This window comes from Podarcis melisellensis (assembly GCF_964234715.1).
Source record: "Podarcis melisellensis genome assembly, chromosome: 18".
Lineage (NCBI taxonomy): Eukaryota > Metazoa > Chordata > Lepidosauria > Squamata > Lacertidae > Podarcis > Podarcis melisellensis.
In genome coordinates, this window is record NC_138536.1 from 4,195,108 (window position 1) to 4,222,119 (window position 27,012).

The 27,012-nt window shown below is 50.5% G+C and overlaps 1 protein-coding gene across 1 annotated transcript in view; it reads left to right on the forward strand.

Moving 5' to 3' along the window:
* The window catches only part of POLRMT (RNA polymerase mitochondrial), a 50,652-nt gene that overhangs the window by 11,507 nt on the left and 12,133 nt on the right, over positions 1–27,012 (forward strand). The window contains exons 7-18 of the mRNA XM_081895386.1: positions 863–1,024; positions 2,050–2,220; positions 4,259–4,498; positions 5,868–6,650; positions 10,992–11,114; positions 12,485–12,607; positions 12,873–13,052; positions 14,486–14,572; positions 16,987–17,100; positions 21,453–21,505; positions 23,490–23,588; positions 26,156–26,228. Coding sequence (XP_081751512.1) covers positions 863–1,024; positions 2,050–2,220; positions 4,259–4,498; positions 5,868–6,650; positions 10,992–11,114; positions 12,485–12,607; positions 12,873–13,052; positions 14,486–14,572; positions 16,987–17,100; positions 21,453–21,505; positions 23,490–23,588; positions 26,156–26,228 — 2,208 coding nt within the window. The remainder of the gene's footprint in view (positions 1–862; positions 1,025–2,049; positions 2,221–4,258; positions 4,499–5,867; positions 6,651–10,991; positions 11,115–12,484; positions 12,608–12,872; positions 13,053–14,485; positions 14,573–16,986; positions 17,101–21,452; positions 21,506–23,489; positions 23,589–26,155; positions 26,229–27,012) is intronic.

Genomic DNA, 27,012 nt, shown 5'->3' on the forward strand with positions numbered 1-27,012 from the left:
CACTTTTCACGCAAAACGAAGTCCAAGCTACGAAGATGCTGCTGCAGTTCTGTATCTTTTCTCTCGTGCTCCATCAGGCGGGGCGGGAGGAAGGGGGGAGAATAGTGCCCGAAGTAAACCCGCAGATCAGACCATCTATGCTAGTCTACCACTACAAATCTATGGGAGAAGCGCTTGCGGTCCTTCCCTTGTAGCCCTTGGAACACCTGCCCGCGCCTCCGCCTCCTCCTCTTCCTCCTCTCTCTGAACTGCTTTCTCTATGGTTGCCCTCGCTCTCCTCTCAAGGCTCCTCAGCAATTCATAGATCATGCCAGGCTGCCCATCTCATTCGGGTCCTTCGGCGGCACAGCCGCAGTACGGCCTAGTGGAAGTGGTGGCGGCGGGCAGAGGGGAGGCTCCAGGCAGAGACGCTCAGTTCGGCGGCCATGAGGAGGATGGTGGTGGAAGGGCCCGAGGCTCCCGCCAGTCCCGGCGGGGAGGGGTTCCTGGGGGCCGAGTCTGGTGAGAGGAGGACGGATGGGGGCGGGCCGGGCAGCCAAGCAACACAGTTGGAGCCTCCCTCCTCCCTGGCTGGCAAGGAGGGAGGGAGAGGAGCTGCTTCCTTTGAAACCCGGGAAATTTAAGGGACATCATCAATAAGGGACAGCAGCGGGACACAGCACTGGGATAAGGGAGTTTCCCGCCAAATAAGGGAAGGTTGACAGCTATGAGTTTGTGGCCGGCTTGCTGCTGCGATGCCCCAAAGCGGCAGTCCGCCTATCCTCCTCTCTGCAGCCCTGGGAATACGCTGCGGCCACTTAATGCCCCATTGTTGTGATGATGATGATAATGTAACTTTATTTACGGTTTTGCTCATGCGCAGCGGAGCCTCCTGTCCGTCCTCCGCAGTCGCTGGCGTGCATCTCTTCTGCAGAGCCTGCAAGAGTCCAAGCTGCACATGGCGCAACGGAATTCGGGTCAGCTAAACCTCTACCCCTTCCTCTGCGTGTTGAAAGATGAAGAATACGTTGACGTCCTCATGCGGGTAAGAGGGTTCTCCCCCCCCCCCATTTTTATTTTTTTTAATTCTGCCTTAAATGTTAGAATATTCATTTAAACAAACCTTAAAATATCAATTCATCATGCGAAAGGCTGGGCTGGATGAATCCCTACTTGGAATTAAGATTGCCGGAAGAAATATCAGCAACCTCAGATATGCAGATGACACAACCTTGATGGCAGAAAGTGAGGAGGAATTAAAGAACCTTTTAATGAGGGTGAAAGAGGAGAGAGCAAAATATGGTCTGAAGCTCAACATCAAAAAAAGGAAGATCATGGCCACTGGTCCCATCACCTCCTGGCAAATAGAAGGAGAAGAAATGGAGGCAGTGAGGGATTTTACTTTCTTGGGCTCCATGATCACTGCAGATGGTGACAGCAGTCACGAAATTAAAAGATGCCTGCTTCTTGGGAGAAAAGCAATGACAAACCCAGACAGCATCCTAAAAAGCAGAGACATCACCTTGCCGACAAAGGTCCGTATAGTTCAAGCCATGGTTTTCCCAGTAGTATGGAATAGTACTAAAAGTAGTATGTATGGAAGTGAGAGCTGGACCATCAAGAAGGCTGATTGCCAAAGAATGGATGCTTTTGAATTCTGGTGCTGGAGGAGACTCTTGAGAGTCCCATGGACTGCAAGAAGTTCAAACCTCTCCATTCGGAAGGAAATCAGCCCTGAGTGCTCACTGGAAGGACAGATCCGGAAGCTGAGGCTCCAAGACTTTGGCCACCTCATGAGAAGAGAAGACTCCCTGGAAAAGACCCTGATGTTCCTTTTTAACCAGGCCTTTGGTTGATCTAATTTACATCCTATACCGTTATAAAATGTGGTTTTTGTTGTTGTTGTGGGGTGGGGTTTTGGATTGTCGCTTTTATTTTCATTACGCATTTTGTGGTTTTATATCTTGGACTTTATTCTGTGAACCACCCTGAGACACACACCCCCCCCCCCCGGGTATAGGGTGGTATGTAAGTTCAATAAATAAAGTAATAACCTCCTTTCTCCCCCAGAGCCTCAACAGCCTGTCGCCGCAAGGGGAGTCTCTCCTGGTCCTGGCGAGGGAACTGGGCTCCAAAGTCTACAGCAAGTTCATGTTGCAGAAGAAATCCAGGAGTCGCTTGGTGGACAAGATCCAGAGGCTGTATGACAAATACGTGCAGCTGCTTGCGAAGGACACTCAGGTAAGCGCCGTCGCCTTGACGCCATCGGCCTTGCTCAACCGAATCTCCTGAATCCTTATTTCCATGACATTTGTATCTTGCCTTCCCTCCCGAGACACATAGTTCTCCCCTTCCCCTTTTTGCCCTCACAACAACCCTGGAAGGTAGGTTGGGCTGAGAGTGAGCGACTGGCCAAAGGTTGCCCGGCGAAAGCTTCATGGCTGAGTGGGGATTCGAACTCGAGTCTCTCCAGTCATAATCGAGCCCTCTAACATTGGCTCTCAGTGTTCGTCTTACAGTTTTGTTTTGTAGTGTTACAGGTTACGTTTAATGGAATGTTTTCGACTGCTGGAATAATTTCCAATACAGTGGTACCTTGGGTTACATACGCTTCAGGTTACATACGCTTCAGGTTACATACGCTTCAGGTTACATACGCTTCAGGTTACAGACTCCGCTAACCCAGAAATAGTACCTCGGGTTATGAACTTTGCTTCAGGATGAGAACAGAAATCGTGCAGCGGGAGGCCCCATTAGATAAAGTGGTACCACAGGTTAAGAAAAGTTTCAGGTTAAGAACAGACCTCCGGAACGAATTAAGTACTTAACCTGAGGTACCACTGTAATAATAATAATAATAATTTATTATTTATACCCCGCCCATTTGGCCAGGCGTCCCCAACCACTCTGGGTGGCTCCCAAGAGAAAATTAAAAGCACAATAAAACCTCAAACATTAAAAAACTTCCCTAAACAGGGCTGCCTTCAGATGTCTTCTAAAAGTCAGATACAGTGGTGCCTCGCTAGACGAAAAGAATTCGTTCCGTGATTCTCTTCGTCTAGCGGTTTTTTCGTCTTGCGAAGCAAGCCCATTGACAGCTTAGCGGATTAGCACTACAGCTGTCAAGCGGCTTCCAGCGATCAGCTGTTAAGCGGCTTATCAGCGGAACAGCTGATAAGCGGCTTAGCGGCTTAAGAAAAGGGCGAAAAAAGCGGAGGGGGAAACGGGGGGGGGGATGCAAGATTTTTTTCGTCTTGCGAAGCAACCCCATAGGGAAATTCGTTTTACGAAGTGCCTCCAAAACTGAAAACCCTTTCGTCTAGCGGGTTTTTCGTCTTGCGAGGCGTTCGTCTTGCGGGGCACCACTGTAGTTCTTTATTTCCTTGACATCTGATGGGAGGGCATTCCACAGGGCGGGCGCCATCACCGAGAAGGCCCTCTGCCTGGTTCCCTGTAACCTAACTTCTCACAGGGAGGGAACTGCCAGAAGGCCCTCGGAGCTGGACCTCAGTGTCCGGGCTGGATGACAGGGGTGGAGACGCTCCTTCAGGGATACTGGGCCGTTTAGGGCTTTCAAGGTCAGCACCAACACTCTGAGTTGTGCTTGGAAACGTCCTGGGAGCCAATGTAGGTCTTTCAGGACCGGTGTTATGTGGTCTCGGTGGCTGCTCCCAGTGTAACTGCTGCATTCTGGATTAGTTGTGGTTTCCGGGTCACCTTCAAAGGTAGCCCCACGTAGAGCGCATGGCAGTAGTCCAAGCGGGAGATAACCAGAGCATGCACCACTCTGGCCAGACAGTCCGCAGGCAGATAGGGTCTCAGCCTACGTACCAGATGGAGCTGGTAGACAGCTGCCCTGGACATAGATTTGACCTGTGCCTCCATGGACAGCTGTGAGTCCAAAATGACTCCCAGGCTGCGCACCTGGTCCTTCAGGGGCACAGTTACCCAATCAGAACCAGGGAATCCTCTACACCTGCCCGCCTCCTGTCCCCCAAAAACAGTCAGGATTCAACCTCAACCTGTTAGCCGCCATCCAACCTCCAACCACCTCCAGACACTCACACAGGACCTTCACCGCCTTCACTGGTTCTGATTTGAAAGAGAGGTAGAGCTGGGTATCATCCGCATACTGATGAACACCCAGCCCAAAACCCCTGATGATCTCTTCCACCGGCTGCGTGTAGGTATTGAAAAGCATGGGAACAGAACCCTGAGGCACCCCACAAGAACCGTGGACAGCAGTCACCTCTAACTTTGAACCCTTCCTTTCCCGCAGCCGGACGGCTACCTGCCTCGCGAGTACTGGGAGAAGCTGGCGGCCGAGGACGGCTGCAGCCCCTCGCTGGTGTGCAAGGAGCATCCCTGGCCCCATGCCCTTCTCGTCCAGCTGGGCTTGCACCTAGTGGAGCTGCTGGTGCAGGTGCTCAAGATGGAGAGCAACCTCTTGAACCCGGGACTGGAGCAGAAGCTCATCCCCGTCCTCTACCACGTCTACTCCTTCCGCAGCGGTCGCCAGGTAGGGGGAACGGGGCAAGGACACGCCGCTTGCAAATTAGCAGCGGCTAGGAGGAAAGCTTTGCTTCCAACGGACTTGAAACTGGGGTGGGGTGTGGGACTTCCTGGGGCCCCTGTGGTCGTGGTGGGCGGAGCCAGGGACCAAAGTGGGCGGGGCCACGGAGGTGGATTGTTCACAGAAGGCTGCATTGCGACCTAAGACCCTCGTACCTATGGGACCGCCTCTCCTGGTATGTCCCACAGAGGAACTTACGATCTTCCAACAAAAACATCTTGGAGGTCCCGGGCCACAGAGAGGTTAGGCTGGCCTTGACCAGAGCCAGGGCCTTTTCGGCTGTGGCCCCGATCTGGTGGAACGCTCTGTCCCAAGAGACCAGGGCCCTGCGGGACTTGACATCTTTCCGCAGGGCCTGCAAGACGGAGCTGTTCCACCAGGCCTTTGGCCAAGGCACAGCCTGACTCCCTCCTTTGGCAATCTTCACAGAACTCCAGCCCAATGGTTGCCATCCATTTGATTTGAATTAATTTTATAATGAAATGATTTTAGAATGTATTATTTTATTGTTGTTAGCCGCCCTGAGCCCGGCTTCAGCTGGGGAGGGCGGGATATAAATAAAAATTAATTATTATTACTATTACAGGGCTTGGGTACCGCTCATTCACCCTCGGACCCCCTCCCTCTCTCGTCGCCCCCTCTTTCCCACTCCCCGTCTCTCTGTCAGTCCCCTTAACCCCTTCTCTCTCTGCTTACTACTTTTTATTATTGTTATTATCAAAATAATTTCTATTAGTTTTCAATTTAAAAAATCCAATATATGCCACATTGTATCAATACCAGATTAACCCACACATTTCTCGTTAACATTAACAAATAATCAAAAAGAAGACATTTTTACCGCCCCGAACCGCCAACCTTCTGATCGGTAAGCCCTAGGCTCTGTGGCTTGCGTCCCATTTAGGAACAGTTAAAAGGTAAAGGGACCCCTGACCATTGGGTCCAGTCATGGCCAACTTTGGGGTTGTGGCGCTCATCTTGCTCTATTGGCCGAAGGAGCCGGCGTACAGCTTCCAGGTCATGTGGCCAGCAGGACTAAGCGGCTTCTGGCAAACCAGAGCAGCGCACGGAAATGCCCTTTACCTTCCCGCTGGAGTGGTACCTATTTATCTACTTGTACTTTGACGTGCTTTCGAACTGCTAGGTTGGCAGGAGCAGGGACCGAGCTACGAGAGCTCACCCCGTCATTGCGGGGATTCAAACCGCCGACCTTCTGATCGGCAAAACCTAGGCTCTGTGGTTGAACTCTAGGGGTCGCCTTATACACAGGGAAAATAATGCAAGTGGTACGTTCTCCCTCCTTGTCCCCCTGCAGGTGGGCTTCATCAGGCCGCACCCCCTGTTCGCCCGCCTTCTCATGGAGGCCGCAGAGACCACCCTGACGTTCGACTCTTTCGTCATCCCCATGCTCTGTCCGCCCATCCCCTGGGTTTCAACGCAGTTCGGCGCCTACGTCTTCACCCCCACCAAGCTCATGCGCTACGTGGAAGGGGCCGTGCAACACCAGCTGTTGCTGGACCGTGCCCCGCGCAGCAGCCTCTACCCCGTCATGGACGCCCTAAACCAGCTGGGCAACTGCCCCTGGAAGGTCAACGAAGTCATCTTGGACGTGGTCATCTCCGTCTTCAACGACAAGGGCAACGAGAAGCTGGACGTCCCCCCGCCGCCCTCGGAAGCCCCCCAGCCCGCCGCCCACTTCCCCGACGGGGCCGCCCCCAGCAAGGTGGTGCTCCGGCGGGAGGCGGCACGGTGCCGCAAGAAAGCCACGGAAATGTACAGCCTTCGAATGGATGCGCTCTACAAGCTGTCCATCGCCAAGCACATGAGCGGCCGGGTCTTCTGGTTCCCGCACAACGTGGACTTCCGGGGGAGGACTTACCCTTGCCCTCCGCACTTCAACCACCTGGGCAGCGACCTCACGAGAGCTATCTTGCTCTTCGCGGAGGGGAGACCCCTGGGCCCCCACGGCCTCGACTGGCTGAAGGTCCACCTGGTGAACCTCACGGGGCTGAAGAAGAAGGAGAGCCTGCGGAGCAGACTGGCCTACGCCAACGAAATCATGGAGGACATCTTGGATTCGGCGGACCGCCCCCTGACGGTGGGTCAGTGGAGAGGGGGGCAAGTGCCGGGTCCATCCCAGGCAGGAATTGGTCAGATCCAGGGGACGCAGAGACCTTGGGGGACACCCATCTTACCTGGCGAAGAATGAAATGATTACCGTATTTTTTGCTCTATAAGACTGAACCTTTTCCCCTCCTAAAAAGTAAGGGGAAATGTGTGTGCCGCTTATGGGGCGAATGCAGGCTGCGCAGCTATCCCAGAAACCAGGACAGCAAGAGGGATTGCTGCTTTCACTGCAATATGTTTTTTCTTGTTTTCCTCCTCCAAAAACGAGGTGCGTCTTGTGGTCCGGTGCGTCTTATAGAGCAAAAAATACGGGTATGCGGTGGTACCTCGGGTTACAGGTGCTTCAGGTTACAGGCGCTTCAGGTTACAGACTCTGCTAACCCAACAATAGTACCTCAGGTTACTTTGCTTCAGGATAAGAACAGAAATTGTACGGCAGCAGCGGGGGGCCCCATTAGCTAAAGTGGCGCTTCAGGCTAAGAACAGTTTCAGGTTAAGAACGGACCTCCGGAACGAATTAAGTACGTAACCAGAGGTACCTCTGTATGTTGTTTTGATATACATCACCTTGGATTATAGGCTGTAGCCCTAAAACGAGATCTTGAAAGGCAAGGGTAGGCAACCTAAGGCCCGGGGGCCAGATCCGGCCCAATCGCCTTCCAAATCCGGCCTGCGGACGGTCCGGGAATCAGCGTGTTTTTACATGAGTAGAATGTGTGCTTTTATTTCAAATGCATCTCTGGGTTATTTGTGGGGCATAGGAATTCGTTCATCCCCCCCCCCCAAAAAAATATATATTCTGCCCCCCCACATGGTCTGAGGGATGGTGGACCGGCCCACGGCTGAAAAAGGTTGCAGACCCCTGTTGAAAGGGGTGCGTGTGTGTGTTTGCTGGGGGTGTGAAATACAGAATTCTCCCCAGACATTAGCAGGTCTGTAGTACAGTCGTACCTGAATGCCTTGGTACTTGGACGTTTTGGCTTCTTTCCTAGCCTTCAGTGAGACTTTGCTTGAAGGCTTTAAAAATTTAGGTCTATAATGGTGTCTTCCTGGTTCGCGCCATTCAGGCTCCCAGAGTTGTTTTCCATATGGTCTTGATCTCCCTTAATGAAATGATCTGCGTTGCGCTGAGTTATCATCAGTCTGCTTGATCGCTTGGGTGTAATCGCAAGTGCTCTCGAACCTCCTTTACTGATTTTTTAAATATATATATACAAATTCGCTTGTGCTGTTCTGGGTGGTTTTGTTGTAAAATGCAGATTTATTTACTTCCTTTTGCAATAACACCCCCCAAAAAACACACACACGCCAATACGTGCACAAATAGACTTGATATGAACGTTTTTAAGGGTCTTTAGGGTAAAGGGCGGTGGGACGTGGGTGGCGCTGTGGGTTAAACCACAGAGCCTAGGACTTGCCAGTCGCAAGGTTGGCGGTTCGAATCCCCGCAATGACGGGGTGAGCTCCCGTTGCTCAGTCCCTGCTCCTGCCAACCTAGCAGTTCGAAAGCACACCAGTGCAAGTAGATAAATAGGTACCGCTCCGGCGGGAAGGTAAACGCCATTTCCATGCGCTGCTCTGGTTCGCCAGAAGCGGCTTAGTCCTGCTGGCCACATGACCTGGAAGCTGTACGCTGGCTCCCTCGGCCAGTAAAGCGAGATGAGCGCCGCAACCCCGGAGTCGGCCATGACTGGACCTAATGGTCAGGGGTCCCTTTACCTTTAGGGTAAAGGGCAGGTAATAAGATGGTTGGGATGTTTGGTGATAGAGATGGTGGCAATAGCAATAAGAACTGCCTCTTTCCGCGTAGGGAAAATGGCCCAATAGCCATGGATAGATTTCTCCTCCTCCGTTTGCCCAGTCCTCTTTAAAAGTCGGTGCACAGCAGCTGACTGGGTGGCAGGGAGTTCCAAAGTCCAACAGTTTTCTTCTTTAGGCATCCAGAGATTTGAGCTTTATGGGAGAGAGAGGGGAAGCTTTTCTCCACGTGCAGAATTTTCTTAAGTTTCTATTCCCCCCCCCACAATAATGTTTATTAATTTTCATTCAAAAAGCATAACATAACAAAAAAGAGAATAGGCAATAATAAAGCGGAAAAAGAAGAAAATAATAAAAAATAAATAACATGAAATACTTCCCACATCCCATATACTACGACATACACTAAAACCTAATTAGTTAATTAAAATCCATCTTCATAAACATATTACTTGGCTTCCTCTAACCTCTTCCATCTGAATTTCCTTGTAATTAAATGCAGCAGTTTCCAATATCATTATTTCATATACCGTATTTTTCGCTCTATAACACGCATCTGACCATAACACGCACGTAGTTTTTAGAGGAGGAAAACAAGAAAAAAATATTCTGAACGAAACAGTGGGTGCATGATTTTTATGGTTCATGCTGTGGCCACAGACATGTGATCTGATGGTGAGTTTGGGGTTTGTTGTTGTTGCTGTTGTTTAGTCGTTTAGTCGTGTCCGACTCTTCGTGACCCCATGGACCAGAGAACGCCAGACACCTCTGTCCTCTACTGCCTCCCGCAGTTTGGTCAAACTCATGCTGGTAGCCTCGAAAACACTATCCAACCATCTCGTCCTCTGTCGCCCCCTTCTCCTTGTGCCCTCCATCTTTCCCAACATCAGGGTCTTTTCCAGGGAGTCTTCTCTTCTCCTGAGGTGGCCAAAGTCTTGGAGCCTCAGCTTCAGGATCTGTCCTTCCAGTGAGCACTCAGGGCTGATTTCCTTCCGAATGGAGAGGTTTGATCTTCTTGCAGTCCATGGGACTCTCAAGAGTCTCCTCCAGCACCAGAATTCAAAAGCATCCATTCTTCGGCGATCAGCCTTCTTGATGGTCCAGCTCTCACTTCCATTCATCACTACTGGGAAAACCAGAGCTTTAACTATACGAACCTTTGTTGGCAAGGGGTAGCCCAATGCAAAAATCCTGAGGATCCATGTGGATCCTTGCTTTGTAACCACGTTTTAAGTGGGGAGGGAAGGAAAAGCACTCAAGGGAGCACGCGTGGAGAAGGAGCTTTTCGGTGAGCTGAGCGGGGAGGAGGGAGGGAAAGAGCACTGTTGCTTTAAAGGTATACTTAAGCTACTTGCCCTGTGCCTGGGTTTTTTTCCATTTAACAGTTTGCAGCCTTTTCCTTCCGCTCCTTGTTTTGAGGCAGAATAGATTTGAGCAAGTGAGGAGGACTTGGATTGCAGGGGATTCACCATTAGCTGTGTAAAAGTGCTCCTCCTTGCAGCCTGAGTGATAAGCAGCCACCAGCAGCAATAGAATGGAGCACAAAAAAGTGGTAGGGGCACTAGGACCCAGACAACGCTCGAATCTATCCTGCCTGAAAACAAGCTGCTCCCTCCCAGCGGATCAGCTGAGACTCGGGGATTTGCGAAGTTTTCCCCTCTCCCTCATCCCCAGCCTTTTTTCTTTAACTTCCTGGTTTTCACTGCGTGGCTCAGAGCTCGAGGTTGGTTTTATTTTGCTGCTGGTTGCTTAAATTTTATCTTTCCTGCCGTCCCTCTGCAGCCTCATTGCTCTGTTTAGAGAGCTCACGGACCTTTGCTAGCGTCTGTCCCTCCTCCCGTGTAAGTGGCTGCTGCCCGCTTTGCTGCCATGGCTCTCCTTCCCTCCCTCCTCCCCGGCTCCAGGTCGCTTTAAAGCAAGCAAAGCGAGAGCCTCGTAGAGCGTGTAAGCGGCTCCCGCTTTGCTTGACTGATGGCAGCCATGGCTCCGATCCGTGCATTCGCTCCTTAACACGCACAGGCATTTTCCCTTACTTTCTAGGAGCAAAAAACTGCGTGTTATGGTCCGAAAAGTACGGTAACAATATTCTGGTCATGATCAAATTTCCTAACTTTCCTTATTGTACATTTTCTTTATTATTTATTTAATCCTAATTTAATCCTAGGCCTAATTAGTTCTTTCAAGTGATTACATATCTTTAATATTACAGTATTTATTCAAATAGTCTTTAAATTTCTTCCAGTCTTCTTGATGTTCCTCTTCTTTCTGGTCGCGGATTCTCCCGGGGAGATCGGCCAGCTCCATAAACTCCATCATCTTCATCTGCCATTCGTCTACCCTTGGTAGCTCTTGTGTTTTCCATTTTTTGGCTAATAAAATCCGTGCAGCAGTTGCAGCATACAAAAATACTTTTACATCTTTTTTGGGCAGTTCAGAACCTGTTATTCCAAGGAGAAAGGCCTCTGGTTTCTTCATAAATAGAATTTTCTCAAGTTTCTAGTCCTGGGTACTTCTCCCAGTCGGCTTAACCCTTTCTTCACCTTACCCTTGCCAGGGCCGGAAGTGGTGGATGAACACGGACGAGCCGTGGCAGGCTTTGGCCTGTTGCATGGAGATCGCCAAGGCCTCCAGAACCCCGAACCCTGCTGAGTACGTCTCCCATTTCCCTGTCCATCAGGTATGTATGGGGGGGGAGCCGCCTCTCCCCTCAAATGTGCTCTTTACCCCTTTCCGTTCATGAATTGGAAGTACAGTCGTACCTTGGGATCCCAAACGCCTCGCAAGTCAAACGTTTCGGCTTCCAAACGCCGCAAACCCGGAAATGAGCGTTCCAGTTTGCAAACGTTCTTTGGAACCCGAACGTCCGACGCGGCTTCGGATTGGCTGCAGGAGTTTCCTGCAGCCAATCGGAAGCTGCGCCTTGGTTTCCGAATGTTTTGGAAGCCAACGGACTTCCGGAACGGATTCCGTTCGACTTCCGGGGTGCGACTGTAAAGGGGAGTCGCGGTGGCGACACTTTCATTACACAGCGTTTGGCAAATGTCGACACTGCAGCTCTTTACCTTGCCGTCGGGCCCGGATTAAGACCTTTAGTAGCCCTAAGCACTTAAAAGGATTAGATATATATCCTATTCAATATATAAACAACCATAAAATTTTAAATGAAAGAAAAGCTACAGTGAGATGGAAAATAACGTGCGTGTTTTTTTGCATATTTCCACTTTATATTTGAAAGGTTTCCTCCTTTTATTTCTAATTGCAAAGTCTTTGATCAGATCCTCAAAGCTAACACATATGCATCTGTACTTATCAGATTTTTGAGAAAGGGGCATCACCGAAGCAAGTTCATCAATTTGGTTTTTAATTGGATTTTGAATAAATGCGCCATTGATTCTCACACTTCCCGATTTTGTTGCATTGGTGGGTTCTGCAAACCGCTGTTCTGAATAACGCCTGTAGGGTAGGGATCCGTATCAAACAACGGGGGAATACGGAGAGTAAAACCTCACCCAGGCACAACTCTGTCTGCAAAATAAGAGCATATTGCGAACGTTCTTTGGAACCCGAACATCCGACACGGCTTATTCAGCTTCCGATTGGCTGTAGGAGCTTCCTGCAGCCAATCGGAAGCCGCGCTTTGGTTTCCGGACGTTTTGGAAGCTGAGCGGACTTCCAGAACGGATTCCGTCTGACTTACGAGGTACGACCGTATCTCAGTGTGACACTCAAAATATGCAAGCCCAAAGGATATTCATGCCGTCTCAAATCAGTCTTGGAGAGAAAGATATCTAGCAGGGCTGCTCTTGTTGACGTATGTTATATGATAGAAAAGTGGAACCTCCAGAGCCAGGGCAGTCTACCTGCGATTCCTAAACGCTGAGGACCAGGAGCATGCAAAATGGGGGAGCTGTTGCCTGAAGCCTGAGTTTCCCACACATGAATCGGTTTGCTCCAGCAGGGTTCCTTTCCATCCATCCATCCATCCATTTTATTTAAATCACCACCGCCGCCGTCTAATTCCCTTTCTGCCTTTTCCCTCCTCCCCAGGACGGCTCCTGCAACGGGCTGCAGCACTACGCGGCCCTCGGGCGGGACATAGTGGGCGCCACCTCAGTGAACCTTTCCCCTTGCGATGTGCCGCAAGATGTCTACAGCGGGGTGGCTCAGCAGGTAAGAGCTTGGCTCCGGGGCGCTCCCACTGCAGAAAAGCCTTTTGAGTTGTCCCTTCCTCCCCGAATGCATGCCCTTCCAGTGAGCACTCAGGGCTGATTTCCTTCCAAATGGAGAGGTTTGATCTTCTCGCAGACCATGGGACTCTCAAGAGTCTCCTCCAGCACCAGAATTCAAAAGCATCCATTCTTTGGCGATCAGCCTTCTTGATGGTCCAGCTCTCACAATGCCTTTGTCTTTTATCCCTTCCCCTCCTCGCTTGCAGGTGGAAGTGTACCGGAAGCGGGACGCCGAGCAAGGCGTCAAAATCGCCCAGGTCCTGGATGGGTTCATCGGCCGCAAGGTGGTGAAACAGACGGTGATGACGGTTGTGTACGGGGTCACCCGCTACGGTGGGCGCCTCCAAATCGAGAAGCGCCTCAAGGAGATTGACGAGTTCCCGCAGGTTCGCTCTTTCTTTCTTTCTTTTGACGTGCTTTTGAACTGCTAGGTTGGCAGGAGCAGGTACCGAGCAACGGGAGCTCACTCCGTCGCGGGGATTCGAACCCCCGACCTTCTGATCGGCAAGTCCTAGGCTCTGTGGTTTAACCCACAGCGCCACCTGCGTCCCTGTGCATGCCTTACAGTCCTTCAAAGTAGGCCCCCTCTGATACAAGGCACCGTTGACAACGTTTGTAGAACTGTTGGAAACTTCTGGAGAAGTCCTTTTTCCGTACTACTTTCAGTTCCCTCGTCACAGAGGCTTGGATGTGTGAAATGTTGAAAAAATCTGTTCCCTTTCAGTGAAGATTTCAGTTTTGGAAACAGAACGAAATCCGGTGGGGCCAGATCAGGAGAATACAGAGGGTGGGACAACTCAGTAACCTCAGGAACAATTTCGTGCAGAATATGCAATTCTTCGACCATCATTCTGATGGACAAGCGCAAATCCCGCATCAATAACTCACGGACTCTGTCGACATTTGCTGCCATTCTGCTTGCTGCCAGTCTACCAGACAGAGGGTCATCTTCGACGGTTTGCCGCCCTTCACGGAAACGCTTAAACCACTCATAAACTGTCTTTCGAGTTACAATTGTGCACAATTGTGAGCATTTCATGGGTTTCCGATGCCGATTGTATGTTCTGATATTTCTCACTGTCCGATTCCTGTGACCACTCACCGAACGTCCCGGTCACACCTTGTATTATATCAACATTTATATTTTGGGATTGATTAATGTTCTCACAAGGGACGCAGGTGGCGCTGTGGGTTAAACCACAGAGCCTAGGATTTGCCGATCAGAATGTCGGTGGTTCGAATCCCCTCGAAGGGGTGAGCTCCCGTTGCTCGATCCCTGCTCCTGCCAACCTAGCAGTTCGAAAGCACACCAGTGCAAGTAGATAAATAGGTACCGCTCTGGCGGGAAGGGAAACGGCGTTTCCGAGCGCTGCTCTGGTTTCCCCAGAAGCGGCTTAGTCCTGCTGGCCACATGACCCGGAAGCTGTACGTTGGCTCCCTCGGCCAATAAAGCGAGATGAGCGCCGCAACCCCAGTGTCGGCCACGACGACCTAATGGTCACTGGTCCCTTTACCTTCACCTTTAATGTTCTCACATGGCTACATCATTTCATGCTTCCTGCATGTTCCCACGGTCTTGTGATAAAGCTGCTGCGTTCTGTGTTACAAACCAAGTACTGCTGGGAGTTGATTTTTTCTGTTTTACAATGTTTCTATTTAAAAAAAATCAGAGGCAATTTTTTTCTCATTCTGAAAGTACGGCACAGAGAAGGAAGTTTGACAACCAGGGCCCTAGCAAAAGGGGCGAGGGGCGAAAGTGTTGTGAGGTTCCCCCATTTCTGCCTTTTCACTATACCCATTTTGCGTTCCCTCCGTCCAGGAATACGTTTGGGAAGCATCTCATTACCTCGTGCAGCAAGTCTTCAACAGCCTCAAGGAGATGTTCTCAGGAACTCGAGAAATCCAGGTACCTCCTGTGCTTCATTTATTTGCAAACGCTTCAGGGAGTGTTTTTAATGTTCTGTTGGGAGCCGCCCAGAGTGGCTGGGGAAACCCAGCCAGATGGGCAGGGTAGAAATATTATTATTATTATTATTATTATTATTATTATTATTAATCCAGGGCAGCTGTTTATCAGCTCCATCTGGTACGCAGGATGAGACCCTCCCTGCCCGCAGACTGTCTCGCCAGAGTGGTGCATGCTCTAGTTATCTCCCGCTTGGACTACTGCCATGTGCTCTACGTGGGGCTACCTTTGAAGGTGACCCGGAAACTACAACTAATCCAGAATGCGGCAGCTAGACTGGGGACAGAGAGGGGCCGCCGAGACCAAATAACACTGCTCTTGAAACACCTACACTGGCTCCCAGTACGTTTCCGAGCACAATTCAAAGTGTTGGTGCTGACCTTTAAAGTCCAGTATACCTGAAGGAGCGTCTCCACCCCCATCGTCCAGCCTAGACACTGAGCTCCCGCTCCGAGGAACTTCTGGCGGTTCCCTACCTGCAAGAAGCCTGTTCCAGGGAACCAGGCAGAGGGCCTTCTTGGTGGTGGCGCCCGCCCTGTGGCACGCCCTCCCGTCAGATGTCAAAGAGAAAAATAACTACCAAACTTTTAGAAGATATCTAAAGGCAGCCCTTTTAGGGAAGCTTTTAATGTTTAATAGGTTATTGTATTTTAGTGTTTTGTTGGAAGCCGCCCAAAGTGGCTGGGGAAACCCAGCCGGATGGGCGGGGTATAAATAATAAATTATTATTATTATTATTATTATTATTATTATTATTATTATTATTATTAATTTCTGTACACAATGTGCTGAGTTGATTGCGCATATGTGCGGGGAACCTATATGTCTTAGGGCAGGGGTCAGCAACCTAAGGCCCATGGGTCACAAGCAGCCCATGGGGGTCATTTAACCGGCCCACAAGCCACCCCCGAACCGAGCCACCCACTCAGTGAGTCCGGTGCCCTGCGCTAAACCAGCACAGCACAATGCAAGAACTCACTTCTGTGGTGGTGAAAATCGCGTCTGTGCATGCTCAGACCATAGCTGTCAACCGCCCCTTATTTGGCGGGAAACTCCCTTATCCCACCACCGTGTCCCGCTGCTGTCCCTTATTGATGATGTCCCTTAAATTTCCCTGGTTTCATGCTCTCCCGGCTCGGGAAGGAAGCCGCGGCTCAGTGTCCTCCGCCGCAAGAGAGAGAGCGCGCACGAGTTGCTGCGTCTCCCTCTCTCCCTTTTCCCCCTCAGGGGCACGTTGTGAGGAGACAGGTGGCGGCGGGCAGGCAGGCAGCCCCTCTCTTGCGAGACCTCTGCCGCGCTGCCAGGAGAAGCCGGAGGCGGCAGTGGCGACGGCGGCTGAAAATGCGGCCTGAGGGAGGAGGAAGAGGAGGGGGGATGGGGAGGGATGCAGAAAGGCGGCGCTTCAACAGCCACGGCGGTGCTGCAACCGCCTCATGCCGGGCTCGTGGGCGGCGTGAGCAAGAGTCTCTTTCCCTCCCTCTCTCTCGGGCAGGGAAGGGCCGATGGAACTCCTTGCACCAGGACGACGGCAGCCCCGACGTGCTGCTTAGCATCCCCTCCAACCAGTGCAGGAACTTAACATAGTGATTTCCCCCTCTGCATCCCTTTCATAACTCTATTTTTACAAATCATTTATCCACCCGTAGTTCAAATTTTTACTAGTTTTCTGTCAATCGTACCAATGTAGCTTTTCAAATAAATGATAAACTTTCCCCATTCTTTATTAAAGAGGTCCTCTTCCTGGTTTCTAATTCTGCCAGTAAGCTTTGCCATCTCGGCGTCGTTCATCAGTTTTGTCTGCCGCTCTTCTTTGGTGGGAGTTGTAGACACTTAGGATCATCTAGTCCAACCCCGTGCAAAACACAGTCAGTGGCAGCCAAAGCAGCGTGGCTCCATCAGTGGCGGATTTCTGTATAAGCTAAGCAAAATCCCTTATTTGGGCTGCTGATCCCTTATTTTCGAGGCTGCTGGTCCCTTATTTTCAAATCTGTAAGTTGACAGCTATGGCTCAGGCGCTGAAAATCGTGTCTGTGCAGACACCGACACCGGAAACCACTGCTGCGCACTCTCATGTGCTTGCATGACCTGGCCCACAAAGGGATCTCCGCTGGAGTGAACCGGCCCAGGTGAGGTAGACGTTGCTGACCTCAGTCTTAGGGCTACACAGCAAAGGGTGCAAGAGAAGGGTGGGAAAATGTGGGGATGGGCAGCGAGGTAAACAGAGCACAGAGATGCTCCCAAGTGGGTTTGTGACGGGCGGGAACCAGTGGCCTTCCAGCTTGCCTGTATCTTTCTGAAACTGGGGTGTCCACCCCATGGGAACCGCATTGCTCACTGCCTTTCTCCCCCCGCAGGGCTGGCTGACCGAAAGCGCCCGGTGCATTGCCAAGTCTGGCCGGACGGTAGAGTGGATGACTCCCCTGGGACTGCCCATCGTCCAGCCATACCATCGCTCGAAGACCACGCTGGTAAGCCAAGCCGGGAACATCCGGCCGCATGGGGACGCGGGTGGCGCTGTGGTCTAAAACCACTGTAAAGGTAAAGGGTAAAGGGATCCCTGACCATTAGGTCCAGTCGTGACCGACTCTGGGGTTGCAGCGCTCATCTCGCTTTATTGGCCGAGGGAGCCGGCGTCCAGCTTCCGGGTCATGTGGCCAGCAGGACTAAGCCGCTTCTGGCGAACCAGAGCAGCGCATGGAAACGCCGTTTACCTTCCCGTCAGAGCACTACCTATTTATCTACTTGCACTTTGATGTGCTTTCGAACTGCTAGGTGTGCAGGAGCTGGGACCGAGCAACGGGAGCTCACCCTGTCATGGGGATTCGAACTGCCTACCTTCTGATCGGCGAGTCCTAAGCTCTGTGGTTTAACCCACAGCGCCACCCCCGTCCCTCTAAAACCACTGAGTCTCTTGTTATTGCAAACTGAGCCTCTGACCAATTCTAAAGATGTGGGTGGCTCTGTGGTCTAAACCACTGAGCCTCTTGGGCTTGCCGATCAGAAGGTCGGCGGTTCAAATCCCCACGACGGAGTGCGCTCCCGTTGCTCGGTCCCAACTCCTACCAAGCTAGCAGTTCAAAAGCACACCAGCGCAAGTAGATAAATAGGTACTGCTGCGGCGGGAAGCTAAACGGCATTTCTGTGTGCTCTGGTTTCCGTCACGGTGTCCCGTTGCGCCAGAAGCAGCTTAGTCCCGCTGGCCACATGACCTGGGAAGCTGTCTGCAGACAAACGCCGGCTCCCTCAGCCAGTAAAGTGAGATGAGTGCCGCAACCCCAGAGTCACCTTTGACTGGACTTAACCGTCCAGGGGTCCTTTGCCTTTACCTTTTTACCCAGTGCTTTTTTTCTGGGGGGACGCAGGAAACGCATACCTCTAAACATTTTGTGAATCTAATGGTTTGTCTCGCTGTGTGTTAGAGAGAGTTTGTGTCTACAGTGGTACCTTGGGTTACATACGCTTCAGGTTACATACGCTTCAGCTTACATACGCTTCAGCTTACAGACTCCGCTAACCCAGAATTAGTGCTTCAGGTTAAGAACTTTGCTTCAAGATGAGAACAGAAATCATGCTCTGGCGGCACAGCAGCAGCGGGAGGCCCCATTAGCTAAAGTGGTGCTTCAGATTAAGAACAGTTTCAGGTTAAGTACAGACCTCCGGAACGAATTAAGTACTTAACCCGAGGTACCACTGTACGTGTGTGTGTTTGAGGGAGCTTTTCCTGCCAAACAGACGCACGAGCGCTCTCGCACACAGATAAGTGCGTGTGTGCCTTTGTGTGTGAGGCGGAGAGGGTGCATTCACACGCAAATGGACACACGCACAAAAGACACACACAAATAGTGTGTGTGTGCCTGTTTGTCTGCGTTTGAGCATGTATACTTGCGTGTTTGAGCGAAAGAGGCAAGTTGGCTCCGACTTCCATACGGACCCTCTTTCCTATGCGCAAACACATGCTCTCTCTCACACACATGGGCAAGTGCTGTCTGCCTCGCACAAGCATGTCGCACTGTTTTTCTCTCACGAATGCAAATGTTGTTGTTGTTGTTTAGTCGTTTAGTCATGTCCGCCTCTTTGTGACCCCCTGGACCAGAGCACGCCAGGCCCTTCTGTCTTCCACTGCCTCCCGCAGTTTGGTCAGACTCATGTTTGTAGCTTCAAGAACACTGTCCCACCATCTCATCCTCTGTCGTCCCCTTCTCCTTGTGCCCTCCATCTTTCCCAACATCAGGGTCTTTTCCAGGGAGTCTTCTCTTCTCCTGAGGTGGCCAAAGTCTTGGAGCCTCAGCTTCAGGATCTGTCCTTCCAGTGAGCACTCAGGGCTGATTTCCTTCAGAATGGAGAGGTTTGATCTTCTTGCAGTCCATGGGACTCTCAAGAGTCTCCTCCAGCACCAGAATTCAAAAGCATCCATTCTTCGGCAATCAGCCTTCTTGTTGGTGAAGCTCTCGCTTCAATACATCACTACTGGGAAAGCCAGAGCTTTTACTATACAGATCTTTGTTGGCAAGGTGATGTCTCTAAAAAGGCAACAGGCATATAAAACTCCATGGGCAAAATCAAAATATAAAACCACCAAAACACATAATTCGAATAAAAACAACAACCCAATAACACACAAACACACACAGACACACGAGGGGGGGAAAAAACCCACATTTTAAAAGGGCAGCTCTGCAAATCAAAGTCACCTGAGGACAGGCAGAGCAGTGACTCAGCTTTTTGCAGTGGCAAAGCATGACTCAGCAGGCAGAGGGGTGTGAGTCAGCCGAAAGGGGGGGTGTGCGTGGAAGAGTCAAGGTGACATTTGCCAGGAATAACCAGCCGATCGCCGCCCTCACCGATGGGTCTGCCTGGGGAAGGCAGAGCGCTCCGAACTCCCCTTTTTCCTCTCCCCACCGAAAAATAGAAATAAATAAATGTGGTTTTAATCATCCCTCCTCCGAGGGATAAAATATCTGCTGCTGATTTTAAGAGGCCCTCTAAGAAGCTTCCTTGTCGTGTCTAAGCAGCTTCAGTGGTTCTACTCTTGAGTAGGACTTTGCACCAGACACAGAAGTTTTTCATTTTTAATAATAATAATAAGCAAGAAAGCCTCATTCATTAGTTGTAGCCTTGCTTTCCTGACCTCAGAGTTGTGGCAGGCATGGATCTCTGCAACACATGTTACTGGGACGATGTCCCTGCAGGGTAGGCTAGTCTGAGGGAAATATAATAATATAATATAATATAATATAATATAATATAATATAATATAATATAATATAATATAATTAATTATAATATAATATAATAATATACAGTAGTAGCTCGGGTTACATACGCTTCAGGTTACATACGCTTCAGGTTACAGGCTCTGCTAACCCAGAAATAGTGCTTCAGGTTAAGAACTTTGCTTCAGGATGAGAACAGAAATCGTGCTCTGGTGGCACGGCGGCAGCGGGAGGCCACATTAGCTAAAGTGGTGCTTCAGGTTAAGAACAGTTTCAGGTTAAGAACGGACCTCCGGAACGAATTAAGTACTTAATCCGAGGTACCACTCTAATAATATAATATAATATAATACAGTATAGTATATAATATAATATAAAATAATATAATATAATATAATATAATATAATATAATATAATATAATATAATATAATATAATATAATATAATATAATTATATTATATATATTATATTATATTTATACCTCACTCATCTGTATGATGATGATGATAATAATGATAATGATAATGATGATTTACTACTTATACCCTGTTCATCTGAACGGGACTCCCCAGCCACTCTGGGCAGCTCCCAACAGAGTAATAAAAACAGAATAAAACATCAAACATTAAAAACTTCCCTGAACAGGGCTGCCTTCAGATGTCTTATAAAAGTAAAGATAGTTGTTTATTTCCTTGACATCTGCAGGGAGGGCGCCACCACCGAGAAGGCCCTCTGCCTGGTTCCCTGTAACTTGGCTTCTCGCAGGGAGGGAACCGCCAGAAGGCCCTCAGAGCTGGACCTCAGTGTCCGGGCAGAACGATGGGGGTGGAGACGCTCTTTCAGGGATACTGGGCCGTTTAGGGCTTTAAAGGTCAGCACTGACACTTTGAATTGTGTTCGGAAATGTCTTGGGAGCCAATGTAGGTCTTTCAGGACCGGTGTTATATGGTCTCAGCAGCCGCTCCCAGTCCCCTGTCTAGCTGCCGCATTCTGGATTATCAGAGAGAGTGGCGGCCGCAGATTTGCCCAGTGGACTTCACAGTAAGGTTACCAGTGAATCCGGGGACACTTTTCAACTTCTGTTGATGCGGATGGATTTTGTCAGGGTTAAAATATAAAGGTAAAGGGACCCCTGACCATTAGGTCCAGTCGTGGCCGACTCTGGGGTTGCGGCGCTCATCTCGCCGAGGGAGCCGGCGTACAGCTTCCGGGTCATGTGGCCAGCAGGACTAAGCCGCTTCTGGCGAACCTGAGCAGCGCACGGAAACGCCGTTTACCTTCCCGCCAGAGCGGTACCTATTTATCTACTTGTACTGGCGTGCTTTTGAACTGCTAGGTTGGCAGGAGCAGGGATTGAGCAACGGGAGCTCAGCCCGTCGCGGGGATTCGAACCGCTGACTGATTTGTAAATCTGGAGACCGTCTCTGGGAAACGGGGACATCTGCTAACCTTCCTTCACAGGGTTTTGAACCACTCTGAACCCCTGCTGTCCCTCCAAATGCGCAATGAGACCGAAGGCTGCTCCAGTTTCCTTCCTCTCCTTGCGAAGACGATGCGCCAACCTGTACTTATTTTTCCTCCCCCCCCCCCTCTGCTTTCCCCAAGGTTAACAGCACCATTCAGTCGGTCCATCTCAGGTCGCGACATGACATCACCCAGTGAGTATCTCATCTTGGTGGTTTGGGAGAGGGGCTCCAGGTTTTACCTGCCTGGCTCAAAAAGGGCTTTGCTGATCTGATGAAACGTGTCCAAACTGATTTGAGAGCCGGGCTAAAATTTTGCCGGTGGCCAGAGCAGGAATGTTGAAGGGGAAAGCGCATCTTTTCTCCCTTCTTAGGGTGCTGCCCTCTTGTAAGAAGCGACTCCTTTTGTGCGTGTGAGACATAGCTGTCAACCGTCCCTTATTTGGCAGGAAAGTCCCTTATCCCAGCGCTGTGTCCCGCTGCTGTCCCTTGTTGATGCTGTCCCTTAAATTTCCCGGGTTTCAAAGGAAGCAGCTCCTCTCCCTCCCTCGCTCCCGGCCAGGGAGGAGGGAGGCTCCAGCTGTGTTGCTTGGCTGCGTTGCTCACCCAATAAGGATCTAAGAATGACTGGGAGGTGGAGCTTGCATGTCTTGTGCCAATCAAATCGGCCGCGTTGCCTGGGGACTCAACTTTGCTCAGCGCTTCCCAGCGGAGAGGTGACGGTGGTTTTCCTTGCTGCGTCCCCTTTGCTGGGTTGCTGCGCTGTGGGAACCACCGCTTGAGGCTTCGTTTGGCTGCTGGCTGGGCTTTCTGCCTTTGGCTCGGAGGGGCTCAGAAGTCGAACATACCTGTGTCCGAAAAATCCCTTATTTTGGCCGCTGATCCCTTATTTTCGAGGCTGCTGGTCCCTTATTTTCAAATCTGTAAGTTGACAGCTGTGGTGTGAGAGTGAGCGGAGAATGCCCGTTCCGGGATGGCTTCTCCCGGTGTTGTGGGATGTGATATGCGTGTGTCCGAGCAAGCAACATCTTGGAAGGGGCTCCCTCAACTCGGGAGGGGAACCCAGAGCTCATCCAGCCCAACCCCTGCAATGCTGGAATTTCGGGAGCCGGGAGCGTAATACTTCTAGAGAGGTTGCTTGCTAGGATGTATATGTAACTAATAATCATCACCATCACCATCAGTCCTTTTTTTCCGGGGGGCACGCAGGGGTATGCATAATTTTTGGTGAATTAAGTTTGGCTTCATTGAGGGGCCGTATTTCAATATGAGTAGGAAAATGGGAGTACCCCTAGACATTTTTTAAGAAAAAAAGAGCACTAATAATGATAATAATAATAATTACTATTTATTTATACCCTGCCCGTCTTTCAATTGTAGAAACTTTTTTGGATCCAGCGCAGGTGGGATAAAGATCCTGCCTCAAAAGGCATGTTGTTATAATTAGAATTATTTATAGCCTGCCCATCTGTCTGGGTTTCCCCAGCCACTCTGGGCGGCTCCCAACAGAATATTAATAATAATTTTTTAAAGCGACGAAACATAAAACATTAGAAACTTCTCTAAACAGGGCTGCATTCTAAAAGTCAGATAGTTGTTTCTTTCCTTGACATCTGAAGGGAGGGTGCCACCACCGAGAAGGCCCTCTGCCTGGTTCCCTGTAACCTCACATCTCGCAGGGAGGGAACTGCCAGAAGGCCCTCGGAGCTGGACCTCAGTGTCTGGGCTGGACGATGGGGGTGGAGACGCTCCTTCAGGGATACTGGGCCGTTTAGGGCTTTCAAGGTCAGCCCCAGCACTTTGAATTGTGCTCAGAAACGTCCTGGGAGCCAACGTAGGTCTTTCAGGACCGGTGTTATGTGGTCTCGGCAGCCGCTCCCAGTCCCCAGTCTAGCTGACGCATTCTGGATTAGTTGCCGTTTCCGGGTCACCTTCAAAGGTAGCCCCACGGAGAGTGCATGGCAGTAGTCCAAGCGGGAGATAACTAGAGCATACACCACTCTGGCCAGACAGTCCGCGGGCAGGTAGGGTCTCAGCCTGCGTACCAGATGGAGCTGGGAGACAGCTGAACATCGTGCAGCGCCGGAAATAGCCCAAGGCGTCCGCAAGCGGGAACTGAGCACAATAGCGACTCTGCCCTCCTCCTGAAACACCCTCTCTTGCCTCGACTTCCCCGCAGGAAGCCCGACACAGTGAAGCAGAAGAACGCTTTCCCCCCGAACTTCATCCATTCCCTGGATTCCACACACATGATGCTAACAGCTTTGCACTGTCACAGGTAAGGGTTCCTTTTTGTGTTCTGAGATGCTTTTGGGGCGCTCCTTCCCCCAGGCGGCTAAAAACGGGGTGCAGCGCTCCCTTTCCCGAAACGGCGTTAACGGGGAAATCAGCCAACAGAGTGACAGCAACTTTCTGCAACGCCAAAGTTGTATTAGTTATTCTGATGAATTCGTTGTCGTAGTTTGCTTTACATGCTACAGGCACTTCCCAATTTATTACTTATTTAGTCATTTCTACCGTATTTTTTGCTCTATAAGACTCACCAGGCCACAAGACGCACCTAGGAGGAAAACAAGAAAAAGAATATTCTGAATCTCAGAAGCCAGAACAGCAAGAGGGATCGCTGCGCAGCGAAAGCGGCAATCCCTCTTGCTGTTCTGGCTTCTGGGATAGCTGCGCAGCCTGCATTCGCTCCATAAGACGCGCACACATTTCCCCATACTTTTTAGGAGGGAAAAGGGGAGTCTTACAGAGCAAAAAGTACGGTATTTGATTTTAGAAAATATAAAGTTATAACCAAGTCAATTAAAAATCCACATGAAGAGATTGCTTTGAATCTCAAGACTTTCCCCTCTATGGGTCCTAATGTCAATATTATATCAGTCCGTTATCCACATTTTTTATCCATCGAAGCTGTCCATAGTTTTTGTTGCAAGTGTGGTTAAAATCCTGCTCGTGTTTTCATCGGCTCACAATGGTCTCCTAAATAAGTTTTTCCCATTTTTTTAAAAAAGTTCATGTCCTCTTGGCTCCTTGAGCTTCTCAGTTAATTTTGCCATTTCAGCATTAAGGTTGGAAGGGACCCAAGCATTATCTATCCCAACCCTGGGCAATGCAGGAATCTTTCGCCCAACGTAGGATTCGAACTCGCAACCCGGATGTTGAGCGTCTCATTCTGTTCCCGACGGAGCTGTCCCTTGTTCCCTGCTGCTCCGGAGGGCAGGACCCGAGTCGCCGGATTCGAAGCACGAGAAAGGCAGTGGCCCTGATCCAGCCCAGGGGTTTGGGGCCGTATTGGGGCGTCCCCCAGCCCGTAAATTAAATAACCCAACTTGTGAAGAAGAAGAAGAGGAAGAGTTTGGATTTGATATCCCGCCTTTCACTCCTTTTAAGGAGTCTCAAAGCGGCTAACATTCTCCTTTCCCTTCCTCCCCCACAACAAACACTCTGTGAGGTGAGTGGGGCTGAGAGACTTCAGAGAAGTGTGACCGGCCCAAGGTCACCCAGCAGCTGCAGGTGGAGGAGCGGAGACGCGAACCTGGTCCCCCAGATTAGGAGTCCACCGCTCTTAACCACTACACCACACTGGCTCTCGGCATACACTGGGCATGGCTTTTAGGAAAGTAGCTACCTCAAAGCCGCTCCTTTTCTTGCTCTTTGCTCTAACGCCACTGGGTGGTGCTCCCAGCCTGGGGATTACCGTATTTTTTTGCTCTATATGACTCACTTTTTCCCTCTTAAAAAGTAAGGGGAAATGTGTGTGCATCTTATGGAGCGAATGCAGGCTGCGCAGCTATCCCAGAAGCCAGAACAGCAAGAGGGATTGTTGCTTTCGCTGCGCAGCGATCCCTCTTGCTGTTCTGGCTCCTGAGATTCAGAATATGTTTTTTCTTGTTTTCCTCCTCCAAAAACTAGGTGCGTCTTGTGGTCTGGTGTGTCTTATAGAGCGAAAAATACGGTAGATGCAAACAGAGCCCTTGACCACAGGGAGGGGTCGTCCCTCCTTTACCCTCCTCCCAATCCGTTTTTATTTTGGAGAACGGTTTTTCCTTTTACCAGGCTGACGGCAGCCCCTGGTCACAGTCAAGGGACGTCAGAAGCTGCCTTATGCAGTGTTCAGCCACTGCTCCCATCTAGACCAGCACTGCCAGCACTGGTTGGCAGCATCTCTGCAGGCACGGACTCTCTCCTAACCTGGAGATTCTAGGGGTCCAGGTTCTGGGAGACCATGTCTCAGGAGACGGTCAGGGAGCAGACGGGTTTTCACTTGCCGGACTGCCTCTTCCACTTTTCCTGTCTTTCTTAAAAAATCACCGTATTTTTTGCTCTATTGGACGCACTGGACCATAGGAGGGGGAGAACAGGAATTTTTTTTTTCTTGTTCTCCCCCTCTAAAACAAGGTGTGTTCTGTTCTGTTCGTTCTGTTCTGGCATGCGCACTCCGTGAGACTACCTTTGAAGGTGACCCGAAAACGGTATACAAAAATATACCATATTTTTTGCTCTGTAAGACCACGAGACGCACCTAGTTTTTGGAGGAGGAAAACAAGGAAAAAAAGATTCTGAATCTCAGAAGACAGAACAGCAAGAGGGATCGCTGCGCGGTGAAAACAGCAATCCCTCTTGCTGTTCTGGCTTCTGGGATAGCTGCGCAGCCTGCATTCGCTCCCTAAGACGCACACACATTTCCCCTTACTTTTTAGGAGGGAAAAAGGGAGTCTTACAGAGCAAAAAATATGGTATTTATTTCACATTGGTATATCTCAGCACCTGAGTGGGCTTATCTAAACAGGAAAGCCTTGACACCTCAGCCGTTGTGCAGCTTGACTTTTTTGTGTTTCCTAGGGAGGGGCTGACCTTTGTCTCAGTGCACGATTGCTACTGGACTCATGCGCTCACAGTCGACATCATGAATCGGGTAAGCTGGTCTACCTCACCTCCGCTGCCACCCCAGATCTCAGCCCTGACCCACAGCGAAACCTGGCCGGGGTTTTGGGCCTGCTTATCTGAAAAGCATCAGGGACGCGGGTGGCGCTGTGGGTGAAACCTCAGCGCCTAGGACTTGCCGATCGCATGGTCGGCGGTTCGAATCCCCGTGGCGGGGTGCGCTCCCGTTGCTCGGTCCCAGCGCCGGCCAACCTAGCAGTTCGAAAGCACCCCCAGGTGCAAGTAGATAAATAGGGACCGCTTACCAGCGGGAAGGTAAACGGCGTTCAGTGTGCTGTGCTGGCTCGCCAGATGCAGCTTGTCACGCTGGCCACATGACCCAGAAGTGTCTGCGGACAGCGCTGGCTCCCGGCCTATAGAGTGAGATGAGCGCACAACCCTAGAGTCTGTCAAGACTGGCCCGTACGGGCAGGGGTACCTTTACCTATCTGAAAAGCCCCCTTCGCCAGGAAAAACGTGACGTTTACCCTGGCAAGTAGCAATGAGGATAGGAATGTAAGAATAGCTCTAGCTGGATCCGGCCAACAGGAGCCCACCTAGTCACAGAAATGTAGAATGCTGGAGTCAGAATGGGCCCCCCCCAGGTCATCTAGCCCAACCCCCGGCGTTGCAGGAATCTCAGCTAGAGCATCCATGACAGGTAGCCGGCAAACTAGGCTGCTGGCTAATAGTAATAATAATTTATTATTAGTACCCCTCCCATCTGGCTGGGTTTCCCCAGCCACTCTGGGCGGCTTCCAACAAAGATTAAAAAT